The sequence below is a fragment of the Oxyura jamaicensis genome, chromosome 4, assembly GCF_011077185.1.
Source record: "Oxyura jamaicensis isolate SHBP4307 breed ruddy duck chromosome 4, BPBGC_Ojam_1.0, whole genome shotgun sequence".
NCBI lineage: Eukaryota > Metazoa > Chordata > Aves > Anseriformes > Anatidae > Oxyura > Oxyura jamaicensis.
Genome location: NC_048896.1, coordinates 90,126,882 through 90,152,669, shown reverse-complemented (window position 1 = coordinate 90,152,669; position 25,788 = coordinate 90,126,882). Strand labels below are relative to the sequence as shown.

The 25,788-nt window shown below is 53.0% G+C and overlaps 1 protein-coding gene and 1 long non-coding RNA gene across 5 annotated transcripts in view; one reads left to right on the top strand and one right to left on the bottom strand.

The window, feature by feature from the left end:
* ATOH8 (atonal bHLH transcription factor 8) lies at positions 1-21,557 on the bottom strand. 4 transcript variants are annotated; one of them, XM_035325402.1, is made up of 4 exons: positions 21,354-21,557; positions 20,719-21,313; positions 9,234-9,425; positions 1-1,572 (listed from the first exon to the last, which is right to left on the bottom strand). In XM_035325402.1, exons 1-4 carry the CDS (start codon positions 21,530-21,532, stop codon positions 1,567-1,569), a joined length of 972 nt encoding a protein of 323 aa, XP_035181293.1. In that variant the 5' UTR covers positions 21,533-21,557; the 3' UTR covers positions 1-1,566. The 4 variants fall into 4 exon arrangements, with proteins under 4 accessions (XP_035181293.1, XP_035181296.1, XP_035181295.1 ...); XM_035325405.1 differs by having other exon boundaries at positions 5-1,572; positions 21,370-21,529; XM_035325404.1 differs by having other exon boundaries at positions 5-1,572; positions 20,719-21,329; positions 21,374-21,529.
* LOC118166465 overlaps positions 20,612-25,788 on the top strand; it is a 21,741-nt gene continuing 16,564 nt past the window's right edge. The window contains exon 1 of the long non-coding RNA XR_004750514.1: positions 20,612-20,714. This is a non-coding gene — a long non-coding RNA (uncharacterized LOC118166465). The remainder of the gene's footprint in view (positions 20,715-25,788) is intronic.

Here is a 25,788-nt window from a genome sequence, read left to right as displayed (position 1 = left end):
AACGTCAATCTAAAAATGTATTTTATTGGGCTGCTAATAATGAACAGCGGTGAGGGCAGGGGGTGGTGAGCAGGAATATGAAAACCTGGGGATCGGGACGCAGCCATCCCCTGCGTGCCCTGGGTATCTCGAGCATCCTCAGCAGGACCTCTCTTCTCCCCGCCTTGGGCAGGGGATGTGGTAGAGAGCGGGGTGGTCACTGTGGTCCCTCCCCAGACCCCCAGATGCTGCTCAAGCAAGCTCAGGTTTTTGGCACGCTCGACGTTCCCCTGCACATTGCTCAGGGCATCTGCTTGTGCAGGGAAATCAGCGGGCAGCCTCCGAGGAGTTCAAATCCAGCCTCGCCGAGGAGCGAAGCAGGGGCTCATCTGAGGATGCTTGGCGGTGCCCTCCCAGCTCCGGGCCAGCTTCAGACCCCCTGGTGCTTGATTTACGCTGCTGTAACTGGGATTTGAACCCAGCCTCGCTAAGACAACCTTTCTCTTTACTGGAAACAAAATATGTTCATCTCCTGGGTTTGGAAACCCAAATTATTTTACTTGAACACAGAGCTCTGTCCCCCATCATTAGCAGATGTCCTGCACACGAACTGCGTTTACCTATAAAGTCTGCTTACTCCAAGCAAATGTTTCTCCATTTTTTTCTTTCTTTTTACTTCAATTTGAAGTGAAAGGTACAGTATAGGATTCAAATGCCTTTGCATTACACGGGTTTCTGACCACTCGAAAACCCCACGGAAAAAATGCCTTCACGAACCCGAAACGCCCGCTGAACCGCCTCGCTGCGTTTCACTCTGCCTAGCTGAACGTCCCTCTGATTTTCCTTTATTGCTTTACATGGCACTTAGCTTCTACTTATTTCACTTTTATTCCTTTATTAGAAAAACACCACCACGGATCCTGCTTCAGCTCTCACTGCATGTCGGTATTGCTGCCCCGGGGAAGGTCGGGCAATCACCAAAGAGGCAGAACCACGGAGCAGCTCCAAGGAAGGTGATAACCTGGTGGCTGAAGCCCCACGCGCTGTGTCCCAGCTCGCTCCCACACTGAAGGCTGGCTGCAGGGCTGCAGGACGGGAGGACTAAGAGGGAACTTGCAGAAGGATCCTGAAATTTCCAAAAATTCCCCGAGAGCTGGCCGGCCCACTCGCCATGATCTGAGTGGCGCCTCTGACTTCTCTTTGGCTCGAGGATTTAGCGTTAAGGCAAAAATAAGACACAGTGTAGAAGCTCCATCAAATCTTTGGCACAACAGCAACAACAACAACAACAAAAAACGACTGTACACATGAGCTGAGAGGGGAACATTTCCCAGTTAAGCAAAGGGAAAAGTGCTAAATAAATTGCACGTACTAAAAGGTGGCTGGCTTAAAAACAATAAGAAGCATCGTCGTCCTTTTTGTTTCCTCTCTGTTCCAGAGATGAAGGAAGTTCCTTGGCCAATCGTCATCTCGAAAAGGGGTTTCTGCAAAAAAGCTGCTTGCAGTCTTCATCTGGATCACGCAACCTTTGCCAAGAACAGATGTAACTCTGGCTGGAAGCTCCTCCGAACCCTCCCTTCCTGGTTATTACTCCTGGAAAGAGAAAGAGGTATCGTCAGAACGGCGAACACGTGCCGTTCTCGCACGAACGACCCTTGGTGACGCACGCTGGGGTTTCCTTGGGACTCATTGACCCACAGTACAAGCTTTTAAGAATTTAGCTTGCAGAGCATCACTGTGTAGGTGTCACGGCCACGGCCAGAGTTCATAGAGCAGAGGGGCTGGGAGAAAGAGAGGACAAGGAAGGTTTGGGGAGGAAAAAGAACAAGGTAATTCAGTGCTGCCTCCAGCTCCTGCTGCACGAAATGAGAAACATCGGCAAACGCCTGCTTTGGAAAAGACTTCCCGGTCCATTTTCAGTTTCAGAAGTCAATCTCTGCATTACAAAGGGAAAACAAGTCAGCTGGGCAGCCCAGACTTGGGCAGGAGGTGGGGTTTATGGTGGCATTTTGGTTATTGGACGCCTCCCCACATGCACAGCTTCCCAACCCACAGGAGAGGCCGAGGCAGGTGTGTCTGGGTAACTGCATGCAGTACAGACAGCTACGGCCAGGTTCGCAGCTGCCCCCGGAAAATGCACAGCTCCAATGTGCAGCAGCTCTGGACAGGGAAAACCTCATCTAAACCCCCTCTGACATTAAAATAAGCCCTGTGAATATCCCACAAACAATCGTTAGCATACTTCAAAACACGGTAAAATCCTTTGGGCCTGCTCCTTCATGAGGTCACATCGCAGTTGGCCAAACTGCCTTCATCACGTGGGCTCCTAAATCCTCCTTTAAGTAACTGAGGAATTTAGAAACTTGGAAATCAGATCCTGTTTTCTGAGTCCAACCACTGTTTCTTGCTTTTCACCAGTGGATTTAAGAGCCTTTTGGGGTGCAGCGCAAAGTCCCTGATGGTCCTTTGGACATGGTCATCAATCCTCCGGACAGACTAGTCATCTTGCTGACCATCTAAAATGGTCAAACTCCTTAAAGCTGGGCTGAAAAGCACTTTTTTTTTATTTATTTATTTCCTCGAGGCATTTTGTTGCTGTACTCTTTCCCCTTTTCCATTACTGGATTTTATAACATTAAGGTAGAAAGTGGTGGGACTCGGTAGGTCAGCTTGATGGTTGGACTTGAAGATCTTGAAGGTCTTTTCCAACCCAGATGGTGCTGTGATCTATGAACATATTATTGAGACACCAATGTTTTATTTTACAGTTCCAGCAATTAGGGTTGCTGCTTGTGAGATGACCCATCCCAGGTGAGCATCCACACTGGGTTAAGGCGACGGGGGACACAAGACCCCCACTGCCACCCGCTCCTGCCAAGTGCAGACCCTGGGGAGCATGAGCTCACCCTGTGGATTGGCACACACCAAATACAAAAACTCAGCTCATTATTGCAATTATCATCAACTATTTGGTGTCTCTGCTTACTAACACACTACCTAGCGCTGCCCTGAGCAGGAGGAACAACTGCCCCAATTAACTGGGACTCGGGATTTTGAGTAAATGAGGGTTAGGTGTGAGAATAATAAACAGCCTTGTGTATCGCAAGCATTTGTTAGGAAATGCCTAAAACGAGTTTCCAGCAATAAATGATGTATATTAATAAGCTGTAAAAGAAATGCTGGTTGTTTAATTCATCACACATGGAAAGAAAAAGAGGAAAAAGGAGGGAAGCGACGAATGCTCTCTTTAATATTAAAAGCCAGCTGAGAGACAAATCCCCCATCGCTGTCTGGGAGAGCAATCCTGGCGAGCAAACCCCTTTCCACCGCAGGAAGGAATTACCCTGCAGGAGCAGCCTTGTGCCCTCATCCAAAGCCACCGGAGTCTGAGGGACTCCGGTTCCCTCTCTGGTGCCTCGGGGGCTCTTTAAAATGCTGAATAAATTGTGCCTGATATTGCAGCCGGGAAAGACGAAGAGAAAGGGGGGTGACCAAAGGCAGGTCGACGTGCCGCAGCCTCGAGACGAGGGATGGAGGATGGAGGACAGAGGGAGGGAGCCCTCTGCAATGTGCTGGAGGAGCTCAGCAGTGCCATCCGTCCCCAGGGGCTCACGGTAGGGTGTGCTGGGTGGGAAGGGGCGCCTTGCCTCTCCCCCACCCTCTTCTACTCCAGCCAGGAGCTCCAAAGACAGATTTATTAAACAGGGTCTGCTTTAAACTAATAATCAGAACTCCCCTGGCTCTTGAATTTGACAACTGGCCCAATGACCTTGGTGAGTTTGCAGCATCCCGGAGCATTTCAATCTCTATAAATCAAAGCACTGCTGGAATTGAGTCAGCCTTTGTTCCAGGGCTTCTCCCGTCTCCTCGAGTCACATTTTCCTTTTGCTGCAGTTACCTGATAGCTGCGGGGCAGATCTCGCCCTATACCCTCGGTAACACAGCACGGAGCCCACCAGCGCTGGAGCCACTCGGACGCCCCTCGGGGCAAAGGGGTTTGGTGCTGTCGTGCAGCAGTGGGGTCCCACGTCACGTCCCTTTGGCAAGGAAAACCTCGCAGCCCTGTTAATTTGCTTGGTCTGTGGGGAGCCCTCAGCCTCCCACCTCCGTCCCGGCCACATTTGCTGTTTGGGCTGCTGGGACGTGGGGATATCTCAAAGCAGGAGCAACAAGCACAGGGCAAGGATAATTTGTGGGGGATCCAGCCCCCCCAGGGACCCTCCTGCCATCCTGCCGTCCTGCAGGCAGGCAGACAGACGGACGGGGAGGGTCGCTGCTCTCCTGTGGTCCAACTCCTCCCCGGGGAAGCAGGCTGGCTGCCTGCCCGCCCGCGCCTGCAAGTGTGAGCGGGGAAAGGGAGCTATTTTTAAAGAGGAACCTCTGCTAAGTCAAACTGCAGAGAAAGGGAGCTATGGACCTCATTACCAGCCCCCCAGCCCACAGGACCACAGTCCGTGGGGAAGAAATGCCATGCAGATCACCTAGGGTTCATTGATTGTGCTGCGATAATCGATACAAGCTGATCAATACCAGCGAGCACCGACAGCCGGGACCGGCCGCGCGGAGCAGGGCTGGGAGCTGTGGCTCTATCTCGGGGCTCTGAGTAAATAAAACCCCAATCCTGATGCAGAGTTATAGAAAAAATATGCTCCAAGCAAGTGGTTTCGGTGCCATACGAAGGAAGCCTGCTGCTACCATTTCTCTTTTACAGCCTCAGCCCCTGACTTGCTCGCTCTGGCAAGTAGCTGCACCCACAGAAAGCGCTGCTCTGAACGTTTTATTTCAGTGGGAACAAGCGTTACCTACAGTGGGAGATCTGCTCTGAGCAAAGTAGCAATGAGGCGGCATCAAGGCATGGCAGAACACCACAATAACTATTTCCTATAATGCAATAATTACATACATAACGTGAGCAATTTCGGTGCAACAGACTGCAACAAATAGAGCGGCTTTTCATTCGGTGTACGCTCCTATATCATTTAATTATCAGGGAATATATATATATATATACATATATATAGCATCTTTAATTTTTAATTCCTTGCGTCTGTGCGCATCCACACACACACGCAGGCCCGGGGACTCAAAAACCCAAGAAACTAAATTCCAGCCGAAAACTTTTATTGAGCTCCAACTGCTCGCCTGTTATTCATAACCCAGTTTCCTCTCTCACAAAGAGACCTTTCGCATGGTTTTTTTTTTTTTTTTTTTTTTTTTTTTCCTTCTGCCTTGCTAACAGCTGCTCGCAGTGTTGTATCCTGAGTGATGATGAGGTTCTGAAAGTGTTTTTTTGGAACAGATGGCCAGGAGAGAGCCGGGGAATGTGCCAGCAGCGAGCTGGGGAATGCGCCAAGTCCTGCAGTGACTGAGTACTCCGGGTTCCAGCTCGCGTGCCTTTCCCCTGCCCTCTGCCCCAAGTGGCGCCAGCAGGACTTCCCAGCTCGCGCTCCGAACATCTGGAGTCTGCGACTGCCAGAAGAGCCGGGGAGAAGGGGGGGGGGGGGGGTGGAAGCCAAAAAAAAAAAAAAAAAAAACACACACAACCACCCAACCCAACCACCCAGCCCTCCCTCCCCGCTCCGGCTCGGCTCCCATGCACGCCGCGCCGCTGCTGCTGAGCAGAGCGACCGGTGCAAAGCAAAGAGGGGAGGGATTTTTAGGGGGGAAAATGATTTTTTTTTTTTTTTCCAAATTTTTAAATTTTAAATTTTGACTTCGAGGGGTTTTCTGGCTGATGTGGGGAATGGGGTGCTTTGCATAGGGTGTTTGTTGGGGGCCGGGTGCTGCTCTGTGTTGACGCAAGGGCTGTGGTTGTGCTGCTTGGTGGGGAGGCGGGGGCTGCCCCATAGCTATGGGGCAGGGGCTTTGTGGGGCTGGGGAGTGCAGCTCTGCACCCCTGATCCCTAACACCCTAACCAGACCAGTTAAGGCAGCAATCCTGCAGGGTACCTTGGGGACAGGGCTGAGAACAGTGTCCCATAGCAGAAGCCCCACAAAATCCACGCTCGGATTCTGGTGACACTTGGGACAGGACCCGAGCGCAGCCCCAGGGGGACTTGGGGCTCTGCTGGGGGTGCCACAAGCTACATCTCCATCGTGCTGGGACTCCTGCCTGTGCTGCAAAGGCCAGGGCTCGGTCCAGACCATTTTATAACCAACCCAAAATGAAGAATATCTTCTGAACCCACTGCCTCCTCCCCCCCCCTTTCAATGCAGCTTATTTTTTTTTTTAGTAAAAGACATTTGAAGGCCTTCAGTTACCCCTTTGGCCACTTATAAATGAGATCTCCAATCACCAAACACCCTCGGTCAAGTCTCAATTGCAACGACTTAAATCACTCTATACCGGCAGCTAGGACTGGAAAGGGGATTTTTTTTTTTTTTTGCCTAGCCAAAATAGTTGGAAAGGCTAACGTCAACTTTTCTAATTAACACAATGGAGTGGAAGGGGGGGAAAAAAACACCCATTAAGTTTCCTATTGCAACAGCTCAGTCTGCACAGCAACCTAAAGTTGGGGATAGCAGATAATTCGCCCTCAAAAAACAAAGCACAAGGCGACACACCATCCAGCAAATGCAACATCTGGAGCCCCGGCCTGCCAAAACAAACTCCAACCAGCTACTTTTTTGTGTGAAAAGCTCACGGTGCCCAGCACGCTGTGATCTGCCGGGGAGCCGAGAGAGAGGGAGATAGAGGCAGGGAGAGACACAACAAGAGAGGACAGCAGATCAGGGCACTGCCACCGGAGCAGCACGGCTCAAACACTGGAGGTCTGTGCTTGGGCTTGCTGGGATTTTATTTTTAAAGCAGAACAGAAAAGGGAAAAACAACATCAACAACAACAACAAAAAGACCCAAAGTCGATAATTCAGAGGAACTGCTCAGCGAGCAGTGGTTTCTGAGACCTGATTAAAACCACACAAGGGCTTAGAAAAACGTGCCGATTTCCAAATTAATGAGCGCGCGGTGATTTCGGGCCAAGCCATTGTATCCTCATCCAGCCGCCCGCGCAAGACCCCCCAGGAGAGACATCCTTTCACACCACCTGACATCCAGAGCTCGGATCCTCACTGCCCGGTTATCCCAGATCTATAACCCCGCTCTGACATCAGCCTTTCCCTGCCTCGTGCCCACCAAGCCATCCATCGCTTGGCTCTGGGAGAAAGGGAGATACCTTAAGGGACATCCCCCTCAACCCTGGGTTTGCATCTTCTCTCTCCTGGGACTTGCTGACTGCTTGGGGTTCCTCCACGATACCTACTGGTTTTGGCTTCACCTTGAACTGCTTTTCCCTCACCTGGGCAAAAATAAAAATAAAATAAAATAACCCCACGTAAAATAAAATGACTCCTATCAACAAGGGTAATCCACAGGCTCTCGAGCTGCCCAGACAATCCTCAACTCGGACTTTCCTATATGGCAGAACTACATTTGCAAGACCCTTTCCAGAAAGAAAAGCAAGGCAGAGCCGGGACCGGGACCCTCCCTTGGGGCCAAAACACAGCTTTCCTTTAGGAGAGGGTCTTTGGAGAAGGGCGGGGATGGGTATCCTTGGAGGATGAGAAGAAAATGCAGGTTGCCTGCTGGTGACGCTGTTTCTGGGGCTGGCGGTGGCCTGCATGGAGGCAGCATGGCCGGTGCCCCGTGAGAGTTTCATTGTTCATACGCTCTCGGTAGGCTCGGGGCTTTTCTCCGCGCACACGCTTTGGAGAGAACTGTAGAGAGCAAATGCCATAAATGGAAGGATTTTCATTCTTAATTTATTTTTTTAATTAAGGGTGGGCCCAGCCCTAACCCTCAGATGTGAACACCCTGGGATTTGGAGCCGTCTGAAATCTGGCTCAGAGTTTTCCATCTTGAAGCTCGCGTCAGTTCGCATAAGCCAAGACAATGAGTCTCAGCCCACCGGGCACCAAAAGCCTGAAAACCAGCCCCGAGATCTGCCTGTAGTGGGTTTACTACCACTACAAGCACCATACAGGATGCTCATCCTCCTCCTTCTCCTACGTCCCACGTGGGGACCCACGTCCCAGCTCCCACCTCCTGCCCTGGGGTTGGTGGCACCGCACCGGGTCCCTGGGATAACACCTCCCGTGGTGCCATGGACCCCTAGTTTCAGGCCACGGACCCCACAATGACCCTCCAATTTCAGGCCATCCCCAGACCCATCCCCTGCACCTCATCGGCCAGAGTTGAGTGGAGCCACGTCTTTCTGCGCACACCTCGCCTGGCACTGCTGCTCCGGGGGCATAAACACGGCCCGGGACAGGCAGAGGAAGCGACAGGGAGTGTGCTATTGTGTTTATTTATAAACTGAGCTTCTGCAGGATGATCTGTTGGGCTGAAGAAGAGGAAGACCAAGGAAACCTGCCCGAATCGGAGGCAGACCTCAACGACACCGGGAAGGAGCCTGCTCCCCAGCTTGGCTGTCCATTCATCCATTAAAGTCCCGCTGATTTATTATTCCACATGACAAGTGAGCCCAGAAAGCAGGGGGAAGTTCAATTCAAGTTTACAAAACTCTTTTTGTCATAAAAGCCCGAACAAAGACATCAATCACTCCTTTAATTTACCCATGTCACTTTCCAAGAGGAAAGCTGGCCGAGCGCTCTGCTTCCTCCTACCCCAGCTTGATGATGATTTCACCTAATTGGTTCAGTGTTAAGTAACCTAAAGGAATGCGATGTGTAATTAGATTTAGCCTTGTTTCCTCAAGATACCCACATGTCCTTCAGGTCGTACATCTTCTTAATGTGTTTATACGTCCAACGTCTCCATTAGCTGCCTTTTTTTTTTTTTTTTTTTTTTTTTTGGTGTTGTTGTCGGGCAATTTTCGCAGAGATAAGTGTTGGATTAAACCAAACAGAAAACACAGCCGGGCGATGGCGTTTCGTGCTCTCCAACAGGCGACTGGCGGCTGGTTTCTTTTAACAAATAACCGCCACAAGACAACGCTAATAGGATCATGCCCGCGTTAAAACGCGCCGGGTGACTAACGAGAGGAAGAGCCCGGCGCGGAGCACGGGGAGGAGAGCAAAGCTTTTGATTAGAGAAGAATGCAGTTATTGCGAGATCAGACGGAGGAGAAAAAGCGAGAGCTGAGAAGTGGGAGAAGGGGAATAAAGAACGGGGGAAATTTCAAAGGCTGCAAAAGGAAGGAAATCGCTTTGGATTTCTTTTTTTTTCATTTTTTTTTCCCCTTCTTTTGTAACTTTTACCGTTATTTGGGGGGCGGGGGGAGGCTGTAACATACCTTCCTTTTTTTAGATCTTCCTTCTGCTTGTAAGGTCCTAGTGCACTGCTCCACGCATTCAGAGAAGCTCATGTTACTGTGGTCAGCGCTGTAATCCAGGTCTGCTAGTCTGGCCAGGGAAAGGATATAGTTACAGGCTATTCTCAAGATGGCCAGTTTGGACAACTTTTGACCATAAGAATAGCAGGGAACCTAGAAAGGGTAACAGGGAAAGAAAAAAAAATTAGGCCAGATAAACAAAACATCTCGCTCGAAGCATGACAAAACAACTGTAGGTTATTTTCTTTGCAGCTTTTAACACAAATAGGAGCTCTGCTGATACGAGGCCATATGGTCCCAACAGGTTTTGCAGAAGAACTCCCCCGCTGATCTCCGCGGGAACGAAGCAGCACGACCCCTCTTGATTTCAGCGGGGCAGTTCTGCCGAACATGCCATGGCAGGATACGGCCCAGGACGCCTGCCTGTCCCTCGGTTGGCTTCTCAGAGGCCAGACCCTGTTTTTTTTTGGAAACCTCGGACCCCCATGCTAGCCCCTTGCTTGCACCGAGTTCCTCGCCCTGAGTAACCGAGTGGCTACAGAGCCATCGGGGCCTGGTAGAATAAGGCAGCGATGGTGGCATAAGGGACACATGTTACGACCTGGTGCTTTCATGCTCAGACAGCGCTGGTTACAGCTTCCAGATCTGCTCTGCAATTCCTACCCTGCTGCCCCACGCTGAGCATCTGCAGAAGCACCGGTCACGTTGCCCCTCAAGAAGGACCCTCGCAATATCTGATGCAAGTTACCTCTTTACCCTTGAAGGTTTTTAGTGTAATGTGAAACATTCAAACGATTCAAACTAAACAGCATGTGTCTAAATAAATGCACAGTGTATGTTTTCTGCTACAGAAGGTTTGATTGCCTTTAGATCACGATCCAGCAAAGCGCTACATGTGCGCTCAATTTTAGGCACGCAACTTCGACGTGTCCAGCTTTAAGAGAAATCTTCTGAGCTCAAATAGGCTTGGGGCCCCCTCCGCTAGTTTGCAAAATTGCTAAAGGTCATTCAGCCTTTAATGCACAAGAGTCTATTGCCTACGGGAAACTGGAGCTGGGCGTTTATCTGAAATCCATCCTAGCCGCCCGGGCTGTCCGAGCACCCGTCAATCTAAGTTTTCATATGACATCAATCACCGGAATGGCCGAGTGTCCCTCCACCATCTGCCTCCATACCAGCTTCCATCCTCCTCATCCCTCTAGGGTGTCACGCTCCGCTTACTGCTGGAGATTTTAGTGCCTCTTGCCATGCTCACGCCTCAGCTTCTTGCTCCGCCAGGCTCATCCCTGGAGCCATGTCCCTGACTTCAGGTAAAGTAAGACAGGCTCTGCCCCTCCACTAACCCCACAGCAGCCACGCACAGATGCCAAGGGAAGGGCACAACAGCTCAAACAAATACAATATTTCCCCAAATATTTGCCAGGCTCCAACCAATGCCAGCTCCACGAACCCAGCTAGATGTGCTTTCTCTGTATCAGCAACCCACAAATGTTGATGAATTTGGTCAAGTAAGTTGAAACCCTGTCAATTTTTAGCACCCACAACATCCTTTTGCAAAGTTTCCTCCCCCTTCCTAATAACACAGCCCTCCTTTTGCTTGTTTAAACTTGGCTCCCACTGTCTTCACCTCAGCTCCCCCAGTTCTTGTAAAAGAAGAGAGAACAACTGGTTCATCCCTGCCGTGACACTCACATTTCTAGTTCTCCATCATCTCTCCTTCCCCTTTTCCAGAAGGAGAAGACCTAACCTCCTTAGCTGACTGTTGTGTGGAAGCCATCCCATACCTCTGAGCACTCTTGTTGCTCTTCCCCGAACCTGCCCCAGTGCTGGCATGTCCTTTTGGAGCTGGGAGGACCAGAACCACGTGCAGTATTCACGTTGTGGGTGCTCTGCATATTTGTCTAACAGATGCTGATGTTCTCTACTTTATTTTCTATTCCTTTTCTGATTGCTCCTGATCTGATTTGTGACCACTACCAGGCACTTCCATTGAAACACCTACATAAACTCTAAAGGTCTCTTCTCTGAGATAACAGTCAGCTCAGAGGCTATCATTTCACATGGAAATCTGGTATGTTTTTTTCCTGTACTCATCACTTTAGATCTACACTACTTCACCTGCCATGTATTGCCTAGTCACTCCGAATCATACGGTCTTCTATAGCTCTTCTCATCGTTGCTGCCCCCAACAAACATTGGTACCTTTGCTGAGCATTGCCAGCAAACTCCCCATCTCGCTGCTCACTTAGACACATCGACACGTAGACACAGCTTCAAGCAGGGGGACCTTTGGGGTCTCCAGCCCCACTCCCTGCTTGGAGCAGGGCTAAGTGCCAAGCCAGGATCTGTTCCACCCACCCATGACAGCCCTTTTTCCATACCAATGTTCCCTGCCCGTCCACCAATTCCCAATCATCCACAGGAGAATCCGAGCTGCTTACTTTCTTCAGCCACTTCAAGGGAGGAGCTCTGCCATAATGCTTATGGAAATCCAAACAGCTACATACCAGCTGGGTCACCCTTATCCATGAGCACGAGGATTTTAATGGAAGAATGCCATTGACCCTGGGGGCCATTTGTGACACAGCTGAAGTGCCCAGCAGTAGATGACCTCTCCAGAAACAAGCCAACAAGCTTTAAAGGGCCTTTTTCCGTACGTATAATCTCCTACTAATACCCCTGAGGAGGCCAGGAATCTATTTATCGTCAGGGAATACCCAATGCCACCAGTGCTTTGGCCTCCAGTGGCATTTGCATGGAGCAGAAACCTCTGCTGCTAACACTAACGCCATGAAGAACATCTCATCTGCCTTCAGATGGCCATACCTGGCCACAGATGCAATAAGCAGAGGGTTATTTTGAAAGCACTGCTTTGGGCAGCAGAAACACCCGAGCCTCTTTCGACACCGATGTAGCAAGAGCAGTGGATATCCCAGATCAAACGGCAGCGGGGAAGACCAAAGCAAGGCGGAAACTAAAATGGAAAGATTCAGTGAAATGTGGGAATAATTTCAGAATTAGAGCAAGGAGGAAGTTAAATCAAGTGGAAGGAAAAGAGACCACGAAGTCCTTGAGGCTGATGCACAGACGCTGTCCAGTTACAACACAAGAAGCCAGGCGAGTGCCTATTCCCCTCATCTGTTTTGCTCTCTTTCCTTTGTGCTGCTCTTTTTTAATTATTATTATTTAAAGAAGAAACAAAATCAAAACCAAACTGCTTTGTGCGGCATGTTTGCTACAGACTCCAAGAAAAGACCTCAGTGTTAACAGGGTTGACCAAGCCCTCGGCTGGGATTACACAACCCCGTTTCCCACACGCTGCAGCAAAGTCCAAACTGGAGCTGCCCCATGCATACATGGGAAGAGTTTCACCTCAGATACCACGGCGATGGGTGCAGGGCACAAACATTAGGAGATAAGAGTTATTTTTGCCATGGTAACGGTGTTAGAATAACTGTTTTGTAGGAACCCTCCCTGTCTTGGCTCGGCTCCTGCCATTTGAATGCTTCCTTTTGAATTAAACATGGGAAATTGAGAGAGGAATGAGCCACTTAGTTCAGATCCAGATCCAAAGCTTCCCCAAGAGTGTGTGGGTGTGTGTGGGAGGGGGGGTGAAGAAAGAAAACTTTGGTTTTGGCCCTTCATTAGCACAGAGACAACAGCAAGGAGGGGACAGCTCTGCTCTGGTTGAGCGAAGGGTGTCAGTGACACACCTGGATGCCAAGAAATCTTCAAAATTAAACCCAAAACAGGCTGCGTGTGTCTGAGACGGGAAAAAAAAATGCCTCAAGCCAGCATGGACATGCAGGTGCCACCCTCCCAGCTCCTCCTGGGCCTGTGCTATACAGATCTTTATCAGGAGGAAGCACAGGCAGGTGTCTGCCACGCTCCTGGGGACCAACGAGCCCTTCCCTCCTGCCTTCCTCCCCTGCTCGTCACGTCTGAGCCCAACAGGGAGAGCTGTGAAGACGGGAGCTGAGAGGGTTTGCTCGGAGCCCAAGGGAAGCAGGGGAGCTCAGGTTCCCATGCTGTTAATTAAATCGTTTCCCTGATCTGACCTCACTGATTTTCGGCAGCGCAGCTCACCGTCCTGCCTGCAATATTCGCGACGATTAAAAGGAATTAGGAAGGGGCTGCAACTGAAATTTCACACTGATCTGAAGGAATGCAGCCGTCTGCAAGAAAGGAAGGGATGCTGGCACCATCCTTGGCTTTGGGAGATCAGCAGGGACCAGGGCTTCGGCCAGAGGATGCCTGCTGGTCACGTCCATGGGGCTCTGCAGCCTCAGGGGCCTTATCAGCTTTATCAGGCTGAAGCAAGGCAAGATGCGTGCTCTTGAGACAGATTCCCAAGCAGAAAAGCTCTTTTTTTTTTTTTTTTTTGGCAGGAAGATGGGAGGGGATGTGACCTCACAGGTCTCTTCCATCCTTGACGTCTGCAATCAGAGGCGGTGCCCTCAGGAGCCCAGAGATGCTCCCTTTGAAGTCCACGGGCCATCTGCCAGGCACTTCGCTGTCGTCCACCGGAGACACGAGACAGAGTCGATTCTCACCCAGGGCACAGGAGAGGAGCCGGGGGGATGAGGTTGGGAATTCCAGGGGAGTTTGGCCCCTGGGCTGCAGCAGGGGGGACAGGGAGGCAGACGAACGCCTGCAGCACGCCATGAGCTAAGCCCTCCTGACAGCTGGCTCCTCTGCAGCATGCCGTAAGCTGCTGAATCTACCTGCCCTCTAATTCATCTGGTTTATCTTTACGCTGGGAGTTAAAACATGTCAGCCCCCCCCCCCCCCCCCGGGAGAGAATTTGGCTGCCTCTTCCTCCCGTCCTTTCAGAGCATGCAGCGCAACTTCACTGCCTCATTGTCTGCGTGGCGCCGTGTGCCAGAAATACTTCCAGAAGGTTCACAGAAATGTCCGGTGCTTCATAGTCCTGGCGTCCTCACATCGCTCCTTCCACCCCGGGATGAGCTGGGCGTTTGCTGGGGTGAGGGCACATCGGGGACAGGCGGCAGGTCGGGGCAGCGGGAGCTTCTCCTGCCTCGGTCACCTCTGCAGGGCTGGTGTCTGCGGAGCTACTGGGAGGAGGAGGAGAGATTTACAGCCTTGATTAAAGGCTAAAGGCCTTGTGCAAAGCATCACCGCTTGGTTTCGAGTCATGTTACTTCCTGGAGTAGGTTTGGAGCAGGTATTTTTCTCTCTGTGTGGTTTGGGGTGAATGCATGTGGGTCCTTGTGCCGGTCCCTGCTGGCACAGTAGGCTTTCTGTGAGTGGATTTGGTGGTCGCAGTCACCACACCAGGGAAGCAGCCCATGAAACAAGGCCCACAAAGTGCCCGAAACCAGGACCCAGGAGAGCCTCTGAGCAATGCCCCAGAGGATGAACCGTGATCCCAAGGGCTCATCACACACCTCCTGTGATGTACAGCTCCCGGACAGGGAACTTTGCAGCACTGAGGACATCAGCAAAGCCTGATATGCCTCTCTCTTCCCCAAACACCGCTCCTCCTGCCCACGGAAGAAGCTGCCACCGATATCTGCTGCACCGAGCAGGACCTTCAGGGCCCCTTCAAAGCAGGGCTTTGCACCCAGCAGGCCCGATCCTGCGAGCTCTGCGGGTAAATGGCACGGTCTGCAGGGGAGCGGCCTTGGATGTGGTCCCAAGCCCCAGGTCCCGTGGGCGTCGCGGCGTCGGGTGCTCCGCAGCTCCTTATTTCGGCCAGCGACAGGCAGCTATTTTATGCCGTCGGTGTGGGAGGCTTTGTCTCTCTGCCACCAGCAAAGCACCCGGCGGCCAAAGCGAGCTTAAAAACGTCAGCAAGAACAAAAGCAGCATCGCTCGGGCGGCAGCACCGGCCCCGACTGCGGCGCCTTCTCCTCTCGGGTGGGTCCACGCGGTGAAATAACCGCGCTCCTGGTTCGCTCCCAGCCCCTGGCTCCCCCAGTGCTCGCATTGCAGGAACATGAGTTCACTCCTTGGAGCGAATGAATTGGCTTCCTCCAAACAAAACCTAGGTGTGGTGCTGGGTGAGTTCACCCCAGGGATGCCTTCCAAACAGCAGTCTGGTTAACGCTGCCCCGGGCCTGGCTCCGCTCTGGCTTGGATGGTCCTCCAGCACCGTCCCGGGACGTTTTACACCCTCAGAGCTTCCTGCACACCCTCGGAGCGGGCAGCACATACCCTCAGTGTCACGCATGGATAATATTGCACCGCAGCAAAGCCTTACCTTACTGTAGGTGCTTTGAACCACCTCCCAAAATAATAACCACACAGGGGGTATGGCAGGAGAGAGCCTAAGGCTATGGGGCACAGCAAATCTCCTCCAGAAGGGGCCACCCCAAGTGGGGAACGCTTTATTAGGTGACATTTTAGCAGGGTGGCTGTCACCTCTGCCTCTGAACAGGCCAAATTCTGCTGGAGAAGAGGAGACCAAGCTCCACCAAAGCTGCGGTCACCAGCCAGAGTTGGGGTTTTCTTGCTCCCTTCTCTCCAGCAGAGCAAACTGGGACTGGGGTGGGACACTTCATGTTGTGAAACCAGATGTATGGGGCCAAGGAGATGCAGGTCAGGGACAAAGACCCCGGGGGACGTGCCGCAGGGTAGCATCCCACCTCCCAGCCACCGGGCCTGCAGCCTGGAGAGTAATTTGAGAGTGGCTGAAGGCAGGGAGCAGGGACTGGACGCGAAGCCCGCTGCAGGAAAGCAGGCTCCTTCCTCCGATTTCAGCGGGAGCCGTAAGAAAACACAGAGGTTAACGCGGGGCGGCGGCAGCAGGCAGAGCAAATACCTCCTGACAGCAATGGGGTTTGTATCAGAGGATAAAATCAGCAAAGGGAGCAAACAAGCCTCCTCCTTGGTGACATGCAGGCATTGTTTTCAGGAGTTTTGTCCTTTTGTCTGGGCTCTCCCTTATTTTCTCTCTCCGTGCTTTGCTCCAGGCCAGTATTTTGTCATCTGCTGTAGCTGTTAAACCTCAGTGCCTGCCCGCTCTGCCCCGACCACGCTGTAAATAACTGCAGCATCCCTCTGGGCTGGCTCCAGTCACCGAGCCGCCCCGGTTAACGATGGCAAGGCATGGGGATAGCGCAGGGAGCGGAGCGCTGAGCTGGGAGACCTGGGCAGCAGGTGATGGAGGAAGCTCTCAGCCTCCCTGCCACGCAGCAAGGACACAGCCAACACCAGCTGGATTTGGTGTTGTGTCTGCAAAGGCGGCAAAAGTGACAAATCTGGGAAGATACGCAAAGAGGGCGAGCACGTGATGATGCATCCCCAAAACAGTCTCAGTCTTGGTGGGTTTGTGATGAAGGTGATGCTCGAGCCACAGGTCCTGCCTGCAGTTAGTGCCCAGCTTGCTCCTGCAACCCCCTGCAGATGGCTTGCACCAACACCACCCCATAGCCGTGGGGCTGCTGCTCCTGATGTCCCACCAGGCTCCCTGTGGGAGAGAGCGGGGTCTTTTCTGCACCAATTTAACTACAAGCTGCAGCAGTCACATGCATGCCAGCAGCTCCAAGTGAAAGGATGCTACCTGGGGGAAAAACTCAGCTCCAGCAGCTAAGAAGCCCCCCCAAAAATCAAAAATAACCCCAGAACCCACAGGAGTGCAGAGAGCGAGCCTGTCAGCTGCTAAAGCGGAGAGCCCTGGTAATGCAGCGATGAAGAGATTTAGGAAAATGCCGATGCACTTCAAGGGAAAATAAATGTCTGTGGACACATTTGCTCCCGGCACAGACCCCAGCTCTTTCTCGAGGAGGAGCTGGACAGCAGTGCTCCAGAGAGGAGCCAGATGTGCAAGCAAGCAGATCGGAAAGGCTGCTGTGGTTGTCTCCATCCACCGAGGGAGAGTTTGCTGCCACCTTAGGGTCTGTCAGCACAGCTGAGAAGGGCGAGCAGGACTCTTGAGAGAAAGGTTCTGGTGTCTGGGTGCCCACGGGGAGCCCTCCAGGACACAGTGAAGGAGCCCGCAGAGCAGTGCCTGCATGGATATTCAAGGAGGTGGAAGGAGGAGCAGTGGCAGCACCCAGGAGGGATGCTCAGAGAGGCAGCAGCGGAGGGAGAGCAAAGCACATTGAGGTGTCTCCACGTTTTTTGTGGTGTTTTGGAGAAGGCACATAACAAGGCAGTGTTTTCTGTAGGGAAGCATGTTGTCAGCCTCGAGTCCTCCACCAACAGAAGACCTTGAGAAATGATGCCTGGGGGATTCAGGGAGCAAAACCATCTCCAGGCTAAGATCTGAAGGCCACAAGTGCCCGGACTCAGGAGAAGGGGCTGCATCTCAGGAGCACTTTGGTCCAGCTTCCAGCATCATGGCCCTTACGGTGAGAGATCCTGGTTCCTGGTGGCTGTGACACAAAGGTGCGAGGACAGCGACCATGGCATGTGTCCCAACAGTAAGCTCTACCTTCTGGAGCCAGCAGTATCCTGTCCATCTCCTACCTCAGAAGCAAGCCAGGGGCAGCTACGGGCTCAGCAGCATGGCTGGATCAGCCTCTCCTTGTGTGAAATGACCGTGGTTGGCTCTCCCTCTGCCATGAACGAGGACAACAGCGACAAGAAGCCTCCTGCCATCTGGGGAGACAGCCCAGGCAAGCCGAGACACGTGTGCCATATGTACACAGCTGCGGCACGTGGGGATGCCGCTGCCGCCCATCTGCCTGGCACGCTGCGTGCCAGCCGCTTGCTTTGGGGTCAGGAAGAGTGGGCATCGTGCTGCGACGCCTTGCCCTTCCTCCTCAACCTCCTCCTCCTCACCCGGCACGGTCAGGCACCCTACAACTCACCCATGATGGGCCCAATCCTGATTTGGGTTTCACCTCTTACACATCCCCAAGGAGGGGCGCCTCCAGCCCCATGCGCCCCAGCAGGGTGAGGAAGGGGATGAGGTCCCTGGGGGTGCTGGGTGCCGCCGGCTCCTGCACCCCGATCCCTGCCCCGGGAAGGGGCATGGGGCCGGCCGCACGCAGCCGCTCCTCAGCACTCTGCGGGGACATATCGGTTTCAGAGCCTCAGGAAAAGGCTCCCAGCTGCTTAAGAGCCTGATCCGTGCTGACAAGGAGGGGAAGGGGGAAGAACTGCAGAAGGAGAAGCAAAGCGAGCTCTGTGTGCCGTCTCACCGGCTGACAGCACCCGGGGATTTCACCCTGCATGGGGCTGAAGGCTTTTTGCACACCTGGGGGTGTGAAAAGACCACAAGAAAAGCCCCCCTGGGGCATCCATCTCCCAAAATGAACCTCCCTGTGCTCTCACTTCACAGCCCTGCTGGCCGAGAGGTGGCAGAAAGCAACGTCCCCGGCTCCGACCTGCTCCCCAAAACCTCGCTGGGGGCGCGGATGGTTTGAGTGACAAGCCAGCGCCGCGCGGGCGTGCAAGGCGGCCGCCTGTCACCTGATGTCACGCACGGCACCAAGCACGCCGCTGGCAGCCCGGCCAGAAATGAATCCAAATGTCACCCGCCCGGTCAGGACGGCCAGCCCACCCCTCAGCAAACTGCTCGGGAAACCTCGCAGCAGACGTCTCCTGGAGAATGATTGCTTTCTCTCCGCAGGGCGAGCACAGCCCCGCCACTGTGCTCCGGTGCCGACCCTGGAGACTGGCTTTCATGGGAAGAGAGGACAGCAACTTGTTCTCCGGGCTCTTTGGGCTCCCAGCTGAGTCCAGGGCTGAAATGATTTATGGGGACAGAGCCAAGGCCAGGAATCTGAGGCTTTTCAAGAGTTGCCCATTTCCCCAAAGAGCACGGCTTTAATTTGTTGCTTGCCTGACTTGTGCTTGAGGCTCAGCCTAGAACAAGATTGCCAGTGATTTGGGAAATCAGTGCTACTTCCCCTTGCGGTTTTGGTGGTGTAGATGTCTGTCCATGGAGAATTAGACTGACACTTCCAAGCGCGTTTCACGCAGTCGCCAAACAACCGAGATAGGGAAGCGGCTTACAGAAACGAAATCCATCCGGCCTGGAGCCTGCATTCACAAGGGGCAGTCTCTGAGCACCAGAGGTACAGCACCCAGCGCGTCCTGGATTGCTGGGATTGCAGAAGAAGCTGTCAGATCCCACAGCCATACAGCAATTAAAACTGCTCTGATTTAGATGCTCAGCCTGACACACGGCCTCAGCCTGCGCTCCCTGCCAGGTGGGAGCCTTGCAGAGCTGGGTGCTGGGGCAGGATTAACCCTTGGGGTGCAGCCACCCAGCGGTCACTGGGAAGGGCTGGAGGCATCCCAGAGAGAAAATGAGATGGGAACAAGCAGGGCTGAGCCCTAAAGTGAGCACACTCGGGGAATAGGGTCAAAGCTGGAAGATGGTAGCCAGAAACCTGCCTGTGGGGGTCTATGAGCCCCCCACCTGCAGAGCTGCCCCCACCGGGCTAAAGGGACCAGCCTGGGATGTCTGATGATCAGCATCTCTCAGAGGTGCATCTGCAGCTCACAGTCCTCCAAGCCCTGCACATCTCCTCCTTCCCGAGCACCTGGATCAGTCCTGCTGGCAGCTGGCGACACAGCCGGCATGGCTGGGGTTGCAGCCTGACAGCAGATCCTTGGCCAGCAGTGAGCTGCTGCGGGGTGCCTGCCCACACAGAGGTATATAGGGCCCTAGTGGGGTCGGGCACTGGTTCATCCCCACGGGGAAGGCACGGGAACCTTGATGCCAGGGCACGGCTTTGCTTCCTTCCCCAGATCCCCCATTGCCTTCCATGTGCCGGGGAGGTGATGGGGTTGGAAGGATTTTGTCCAAAACACTGTTTACCTTTCGGAAGCTCCACCCTGCCAGTGAGAACGCCCCTATTATTCATTCACGGGAGCCCACGAGGGTTTTTCAAGACCTCTCGAGGAGAAAACCCAGCACTGTACACACTTCAAGCAGGCGCTATAGTAAAAAGCACGGGAAACTAGCCTGGAAGGGAGCCCAGCCTCATTCAGCTGTCACACTGAAAGCTTCAGGGGTGGCTGTAGGAACCCCACGGGGCCTTAGGGGTGAGGTACCCTGTGCAAAAATCAATGGGGGGGCAGCCCACCCACCCCAGCAGCAGAGGCAGCGAGCACACGTGCTCCTAGGGCAGGAGCATCACCCCGACCTGCAGTTTGGGCACACGCCTCCCTTTGCCCTCGCTGTTTGCTCCGAGGGTTTTTTGGGGGGTTTATTTCATTTCCCTCTGTTCCGACCTGCCTCTGGGGAAAAGGTCCAAAAGTTTCCGAGCGCGAGCAAAATAAAAACCCTTACTTATCCATATCGTTAGCACAGTTATAAGCAAGGCTGGGGCTTCCGGGCATTCCCAGCCCGCTTCCCCTCCTGCCAGCCCCCCATGCACCCCACAGCAGCCTCTCCCCCAAATCCCAGCTCCCTCCCTGGGGGGGGTTGCAGCACCCCGAAGCGGGCTGGAAACCAGGTTGGGAGGTGCGGACAGACAGCACCGACGGGGACAGACAGACAGACAGACGGCCGGCCGGCAGGTACCTGCTTCCTCAGCGCCTCGAAGGCGGCGCTGATGGTGTGCACCCGGGTCCTCTCCCGGGCGTTGGCCAGCAGCCGCCGGGTCTGCTGCAGGGCTTTGATCTCCGGCGACACTCCGGCTGCTTCGGAGGCCCGGGGCCGCGGGGAGGCAGCGGCGGGAGGCGGCGGCGGAGGCCGGGAGGCTGCGGCGGAGGCTGCGGGGGGCGGCGGCGGAGCGGAGGCTGCGGCTCGGAGCGCGGCGCCCCGCGGGTCCCAAGCGGCCGTCGGGGCGTCGGGGGGCGTCGGGGGGGCTCGGAGCCCCGGCCTCCTGCCGCTCAGCACTTGAAGCTGGACACGGAAACTTTTGCAGCTTGGCTGCTTGCGCCTCAGCCGCTTCAGGGAGCCCAGCTCCGAGGTGCAGAGGCGAGGCCAGGGCTCGCCTTCGCTCAGCGGGGTGCTCCGCATGGCGCACGGCGGCTCGGAGAGCTCGGGGAGGGGGGAGCCGCAAGGTTGAGCCTCACCGCTCCGCTCCCGGGGCCGCTGCCTGCCCGTGACTCCAGCCTCCCATCTGCTCTCCTCTCGGTCTCGGCGGGCAGCGGAGCCCCGGCTCTGTCCGTCCCTCTGTCTGTCTGTCTGTCCGTCCGTCCGTCCGTCCGTCCGTCCGTCCGTCCGTCCGTCCGTCTGGCTGTCTGTCCGCTCGCAGCGCCGGCAGCCGGCCCGCCGCCGCCGCCGCGGCGCAGATGAGCGGCTTTAAAGAAACAGGAAGGCTGGCTTTTTTTTTTTTTTTTTTTTTTTTTCTCTTCCCAAAACAGCTGTGCTGCCAATCTCCTTTGTTCATCCCCCCCCTCTTCCCTTCCCTTCCCTCCCACCCCACTCCCACTTTCTTCTTTAATCTCGCCCTTCCAGGCGATGGAAGAGAAATCCTGCCCCCCGGAGCCTCGCCGCGACCCACACCGTGCGCGCTCTGCGGTTTATTTATTTTTTTTTCTCACCCCTTCCCTTCTCCGGGGAAATCGGGGATTTGCTTTGCTTGCCGACACCCCCCTCTCACACACACTTTTCCCTTCCTAACACTCGTTTCTCTCACCGAAATCCCGAGCTGCGAGCCGGGGGGTGCCCGGCTTCACGCCGCCTTCCCAGCCGTGCGCGGCGGGATGGGAAGCGGGGGAGGCTCCAGCGCCCTCCCGGTCCTCTCCCTTCACCCCTTTTTGCCCTTCGTGCCTCCCCCAAAACCCTCTCTCCTTCGGTTACCGCTCTGCTACTGACTCCAGATCCGCTTGGGATTCGTATTCTCCTGCAGGGAGAACGAGGCAGCCGGGACGCGGGGGGAAATGCTGCTGGCCCCGGACCCCCTAAGTCTCCTGGGTGGGGGGAAGCAGCCCCAGGGCGGCAGGGCTGGGGTGAGAAAGGGATGGAGATAACAGCGACTTGCCTGGGGTCACCGCCAGAGCAGTGGCAGAGCTGGGGATAAGCTGTGTGCCACAGGGATGTAGGAAAACGTGGTTTGGAAGGAGTCTCAGGAGGTCCTCTGGCATTTTTAGGGGTATCTCCACTATATGGGCACCTGGCTTCTGTTTTCCAGTCACTTGGAGCCCGCAGAGATTGTGCCATATTGAGAACCAGAGGACCATAAGCTGTGAGATGCTTGTATTCCCTGCTGGAAAAGGGAAGTTGGTTCCTAGCCCTCCTCCATGGCGTCCAGCATCCATCAGCACCATGTGGGGGGAGCAGGGGGAGCTCCTGGGACCCCAGCTGAGGTCCACACAGTGAGAGAAGCTCTGGTGCTCTGCTTTGTGCTTCCGTGGCCAGGCTGCCCCAGAGCTGACATAACAAGGGGAGATACCAGAGAAGTACATTGAGTCCTGTGATGGCCACACCACCTTCTCCATGAAATCCTCTGCCCAAGCTGTCTTTCGAGTTTGGTTTTCTGTCGCAGAAGGACTTAGGTGAGTCAGTTGAACTCAGAAGTGCCCAACCCTCAGCTACCGATGGCCCCGATGACCACTTTCTCCATTTTTGTCTCTGACCTCCTCTCACTCTTCAAGATGAGAGCCAACGAAGGGATTTTTGATTGACCTGATTTCTCCCAAATGTCCTGCTGGGTGGCAGTGGCATCGGCCCCGCCAGCAGGCTCTACCCTCATCATTCAAGTGGTCTGGCTTTCAGTGGAAGCCTGCATTAAACCTTCTGAGACTCTTCTCACAAGAGAAGGAGGTTTAAACCCAAGACCTTGGCCAAATTTCAGTCTTAGACATTAAATCCTCCCTCCGTAAAATCTCCTGCTGTTCTAGCTTGACTCTGTGGATGAAATCCATTTGGGGCATAAATAGCTGAAGCCCATTCCAAACAAAGGAATCTGCAGCCATTTGCAGCATTTGTTTTTCCTGATGACCTTAAGGCATGGATACTTTCTGGGTGCTGGTTATATAGCAGCTCCGTTGGCGGTGGCTGCATTACAGAGTGCATCCAAGAAGAAACCTAAACCTGTGCCTCCCTGGTTATATAACCATGGGTCAAACCTTCCCCTCCTCTCATTTTAGGATGGATATCACAAGAGAACTGGGCTGAATCAGGGCTCCATGGTTTATGGGCCAGGACTTGGTGCTCCTTGTCCCATGGGATGGCACGCAGTGCTGCGGCTGGCCCCGTTCGCAGAGGATGTGGCAGTGCCAGCTGCCAGCTGTACACCAGTCCATGCCAGGGGCAAGAACCTGCCTGCACTCTGCTACTCAAAGCAGTGCAAGCTGCCTTTAACTTCCTTTAACTTTTACATGTTAGCATCCAACTGCCTTGCTCACCTTAGAGTGGCCAAAACCAAAGCATGGCTGAAATTGAAGCTTGCTCAAAATTGCACAAAAGGGAGAAAGATTTAGGATGAAAGCATCTGCACAGCCTCTTCTGCCAGGCTCTGGTATTCAACTGAAAGTTAGGCTTTCCATGAAACGAGCACAAGGGTCCTGCCCTTCTGTGCAAGCCACCTTTGGCACGCCTGCCACATGTAATGGAGATGAGCAGCGATGCCTGAGCTTGCAGAGCCCACATTTCTGGTCGAAATCACAGCAGTGAGGCCATGCTCTGTGGGTATCGTGGCTCTGAGGAGCACGGCCTCATGCCACGCCACCAGGGTGACACGGCTTTGGGGACAAAATAAGTCTGGGCGCAGCGCTGGCTGCTCCGTGCCATACGGATGTAGCAGCTCATTCTGCTGCGTGGCACTTACATGCCAAAATGATGACATGAGGTAAAAAACAGATGGGGGGAATCGCCTGCCTGTGGGAGAGAAGCACAGAGGAACAGGACTGTGGCTGTGAAAAGCAGAGAAACCTCTGACTTTTCCTTTCTTCTGGCTGCTCAGCGTCAGTCCTAGCAGTCATGTGGTGCCACGCAGCTTTGCTACCTCTGCCTTAAGGGTAAATAAATAAGGAAATGAACCCTTTGCCAGTCCCCTGTGAAGGGCATATGAGTCCTGGGTAAAAATCTGAGCAGACTATTGCTGGAGAAGTGTTAGCCTCTCATCCTGGCATCATCTGGCACTGAGTTACTCAAAGTCATGGATTAAATCCAGTGTGGATCCAGTTAGGGACTGAGCTCGCCCTGGCACTGCAGTGCCATGTCCTGAGCTGATCTCTGCCTCCTGCCAGTGGGTGAAACACCTCTGCTAAAACTGATACCGTTGAAAGACACGGCTGTGAAACTCTAGAATGTGTCTTCACATAATATATATTTTTTAATGATAAATAGAAAAAAAGGAGACAGAAACAATCCAGTGACTAAATGGCAAGATTTAGCAGTAGGTGCAGTTTGGGGTGTTCGAAGGGCTTCTCTTCAGCTCCCAGATAGGCAACGTGGACAGACCTGCTGCAGGAGGGTGCTGGGGAAATGACTCCAAAGCTGAGGCTGAAGGACAACTAGCGGTGGGCTACCATCCCCAGCAAAGCATCTTGAATATTTCTGAAAGGTGATGTGGCTGGTGACAGCTTTGTGCTCTCTGAAAACCAGAACACGCTTCCAGCAGCTGTGAAAAACTAGGGCTCTGCACTTGTTAAAAAGGAATGTGTGCTCCCATGTAAGTTTTCCAGCAACCTCCTTAGGCAAGAGGAATTGTTTTAAAATGCTGTAGAAGAGCAAAAACAGAAGTCTGATCGCAACTGGCACACGGAGTATATCAATGTAAAGTTGAGTCACCCAGGCAAGATGGAGATGCAGCATTAATCTTCTTCCTCTCACTTTTACATCTGTGCCATGTACTGTGACATTATCTTTACTAGCTTGGCAGCATTTGAGCAGCCCTCTTGGAGGTTATAGAATTTCAGTTTGTGTTTTGAAGTGTGTAAGATACAAAAAGGAGAACGGGATAACATTTTTTTTGCAATAAAAATTCCATCAGGAGCACATTCTTTTATTATGAAGTATTTAAACAACAACAACAGAAAAAAATAAAAAAAAGAAGAAAAAAAGGCTTGGCAGGCTAAAAGTTTGTCCAGTTCCTAATCCGAAATATATATATATATATATATATGAAAAAAATACTATTTTTACAGTTCTACGTAAAATACATCTTAAAAATCAGCAATTTGAGAATATGGGCAGGGGAGGAGAAAGAAAGTGAGAGAAGGCTGATGAAACACATCTATTACTAATGAAGAGAAGAGAAATTTCTCCAGCATTAGGAAAGCATTGCTAAACACCCATAAAATGTACAGCGGGAGCTGCAAGAAATCGTAAAGTTGGTGGTCTCTCATCAGTGGGGTTTTTTAAAGCTATTTGGAGACTTGGCAAATGTGCATGGGCAGGATTATAGGATAGTCTTCTTGGATAATATGAAACTGAGGAACAATAGTGAAATGAGGTAACAAATGAGAATTATTCACACCCAATGTGCTCTGGAGTCACATCTGTCATTGGCTTAACTTTGTATTTCTTTTTAAATGCTTGTTTTTTACATAACACAGTCAATATGCACTCAGAGGGAAAAGTGCTTATGGCAGTCAGCAGCTTTATTTTATTCTCAGACTAAATGATGAAGTTTAATCCTCCTCTCCTCTCCTCTCCTCTCCTCTCCTCTCCTCTCCTCTCCTCTCCTCTCCTCTCCTC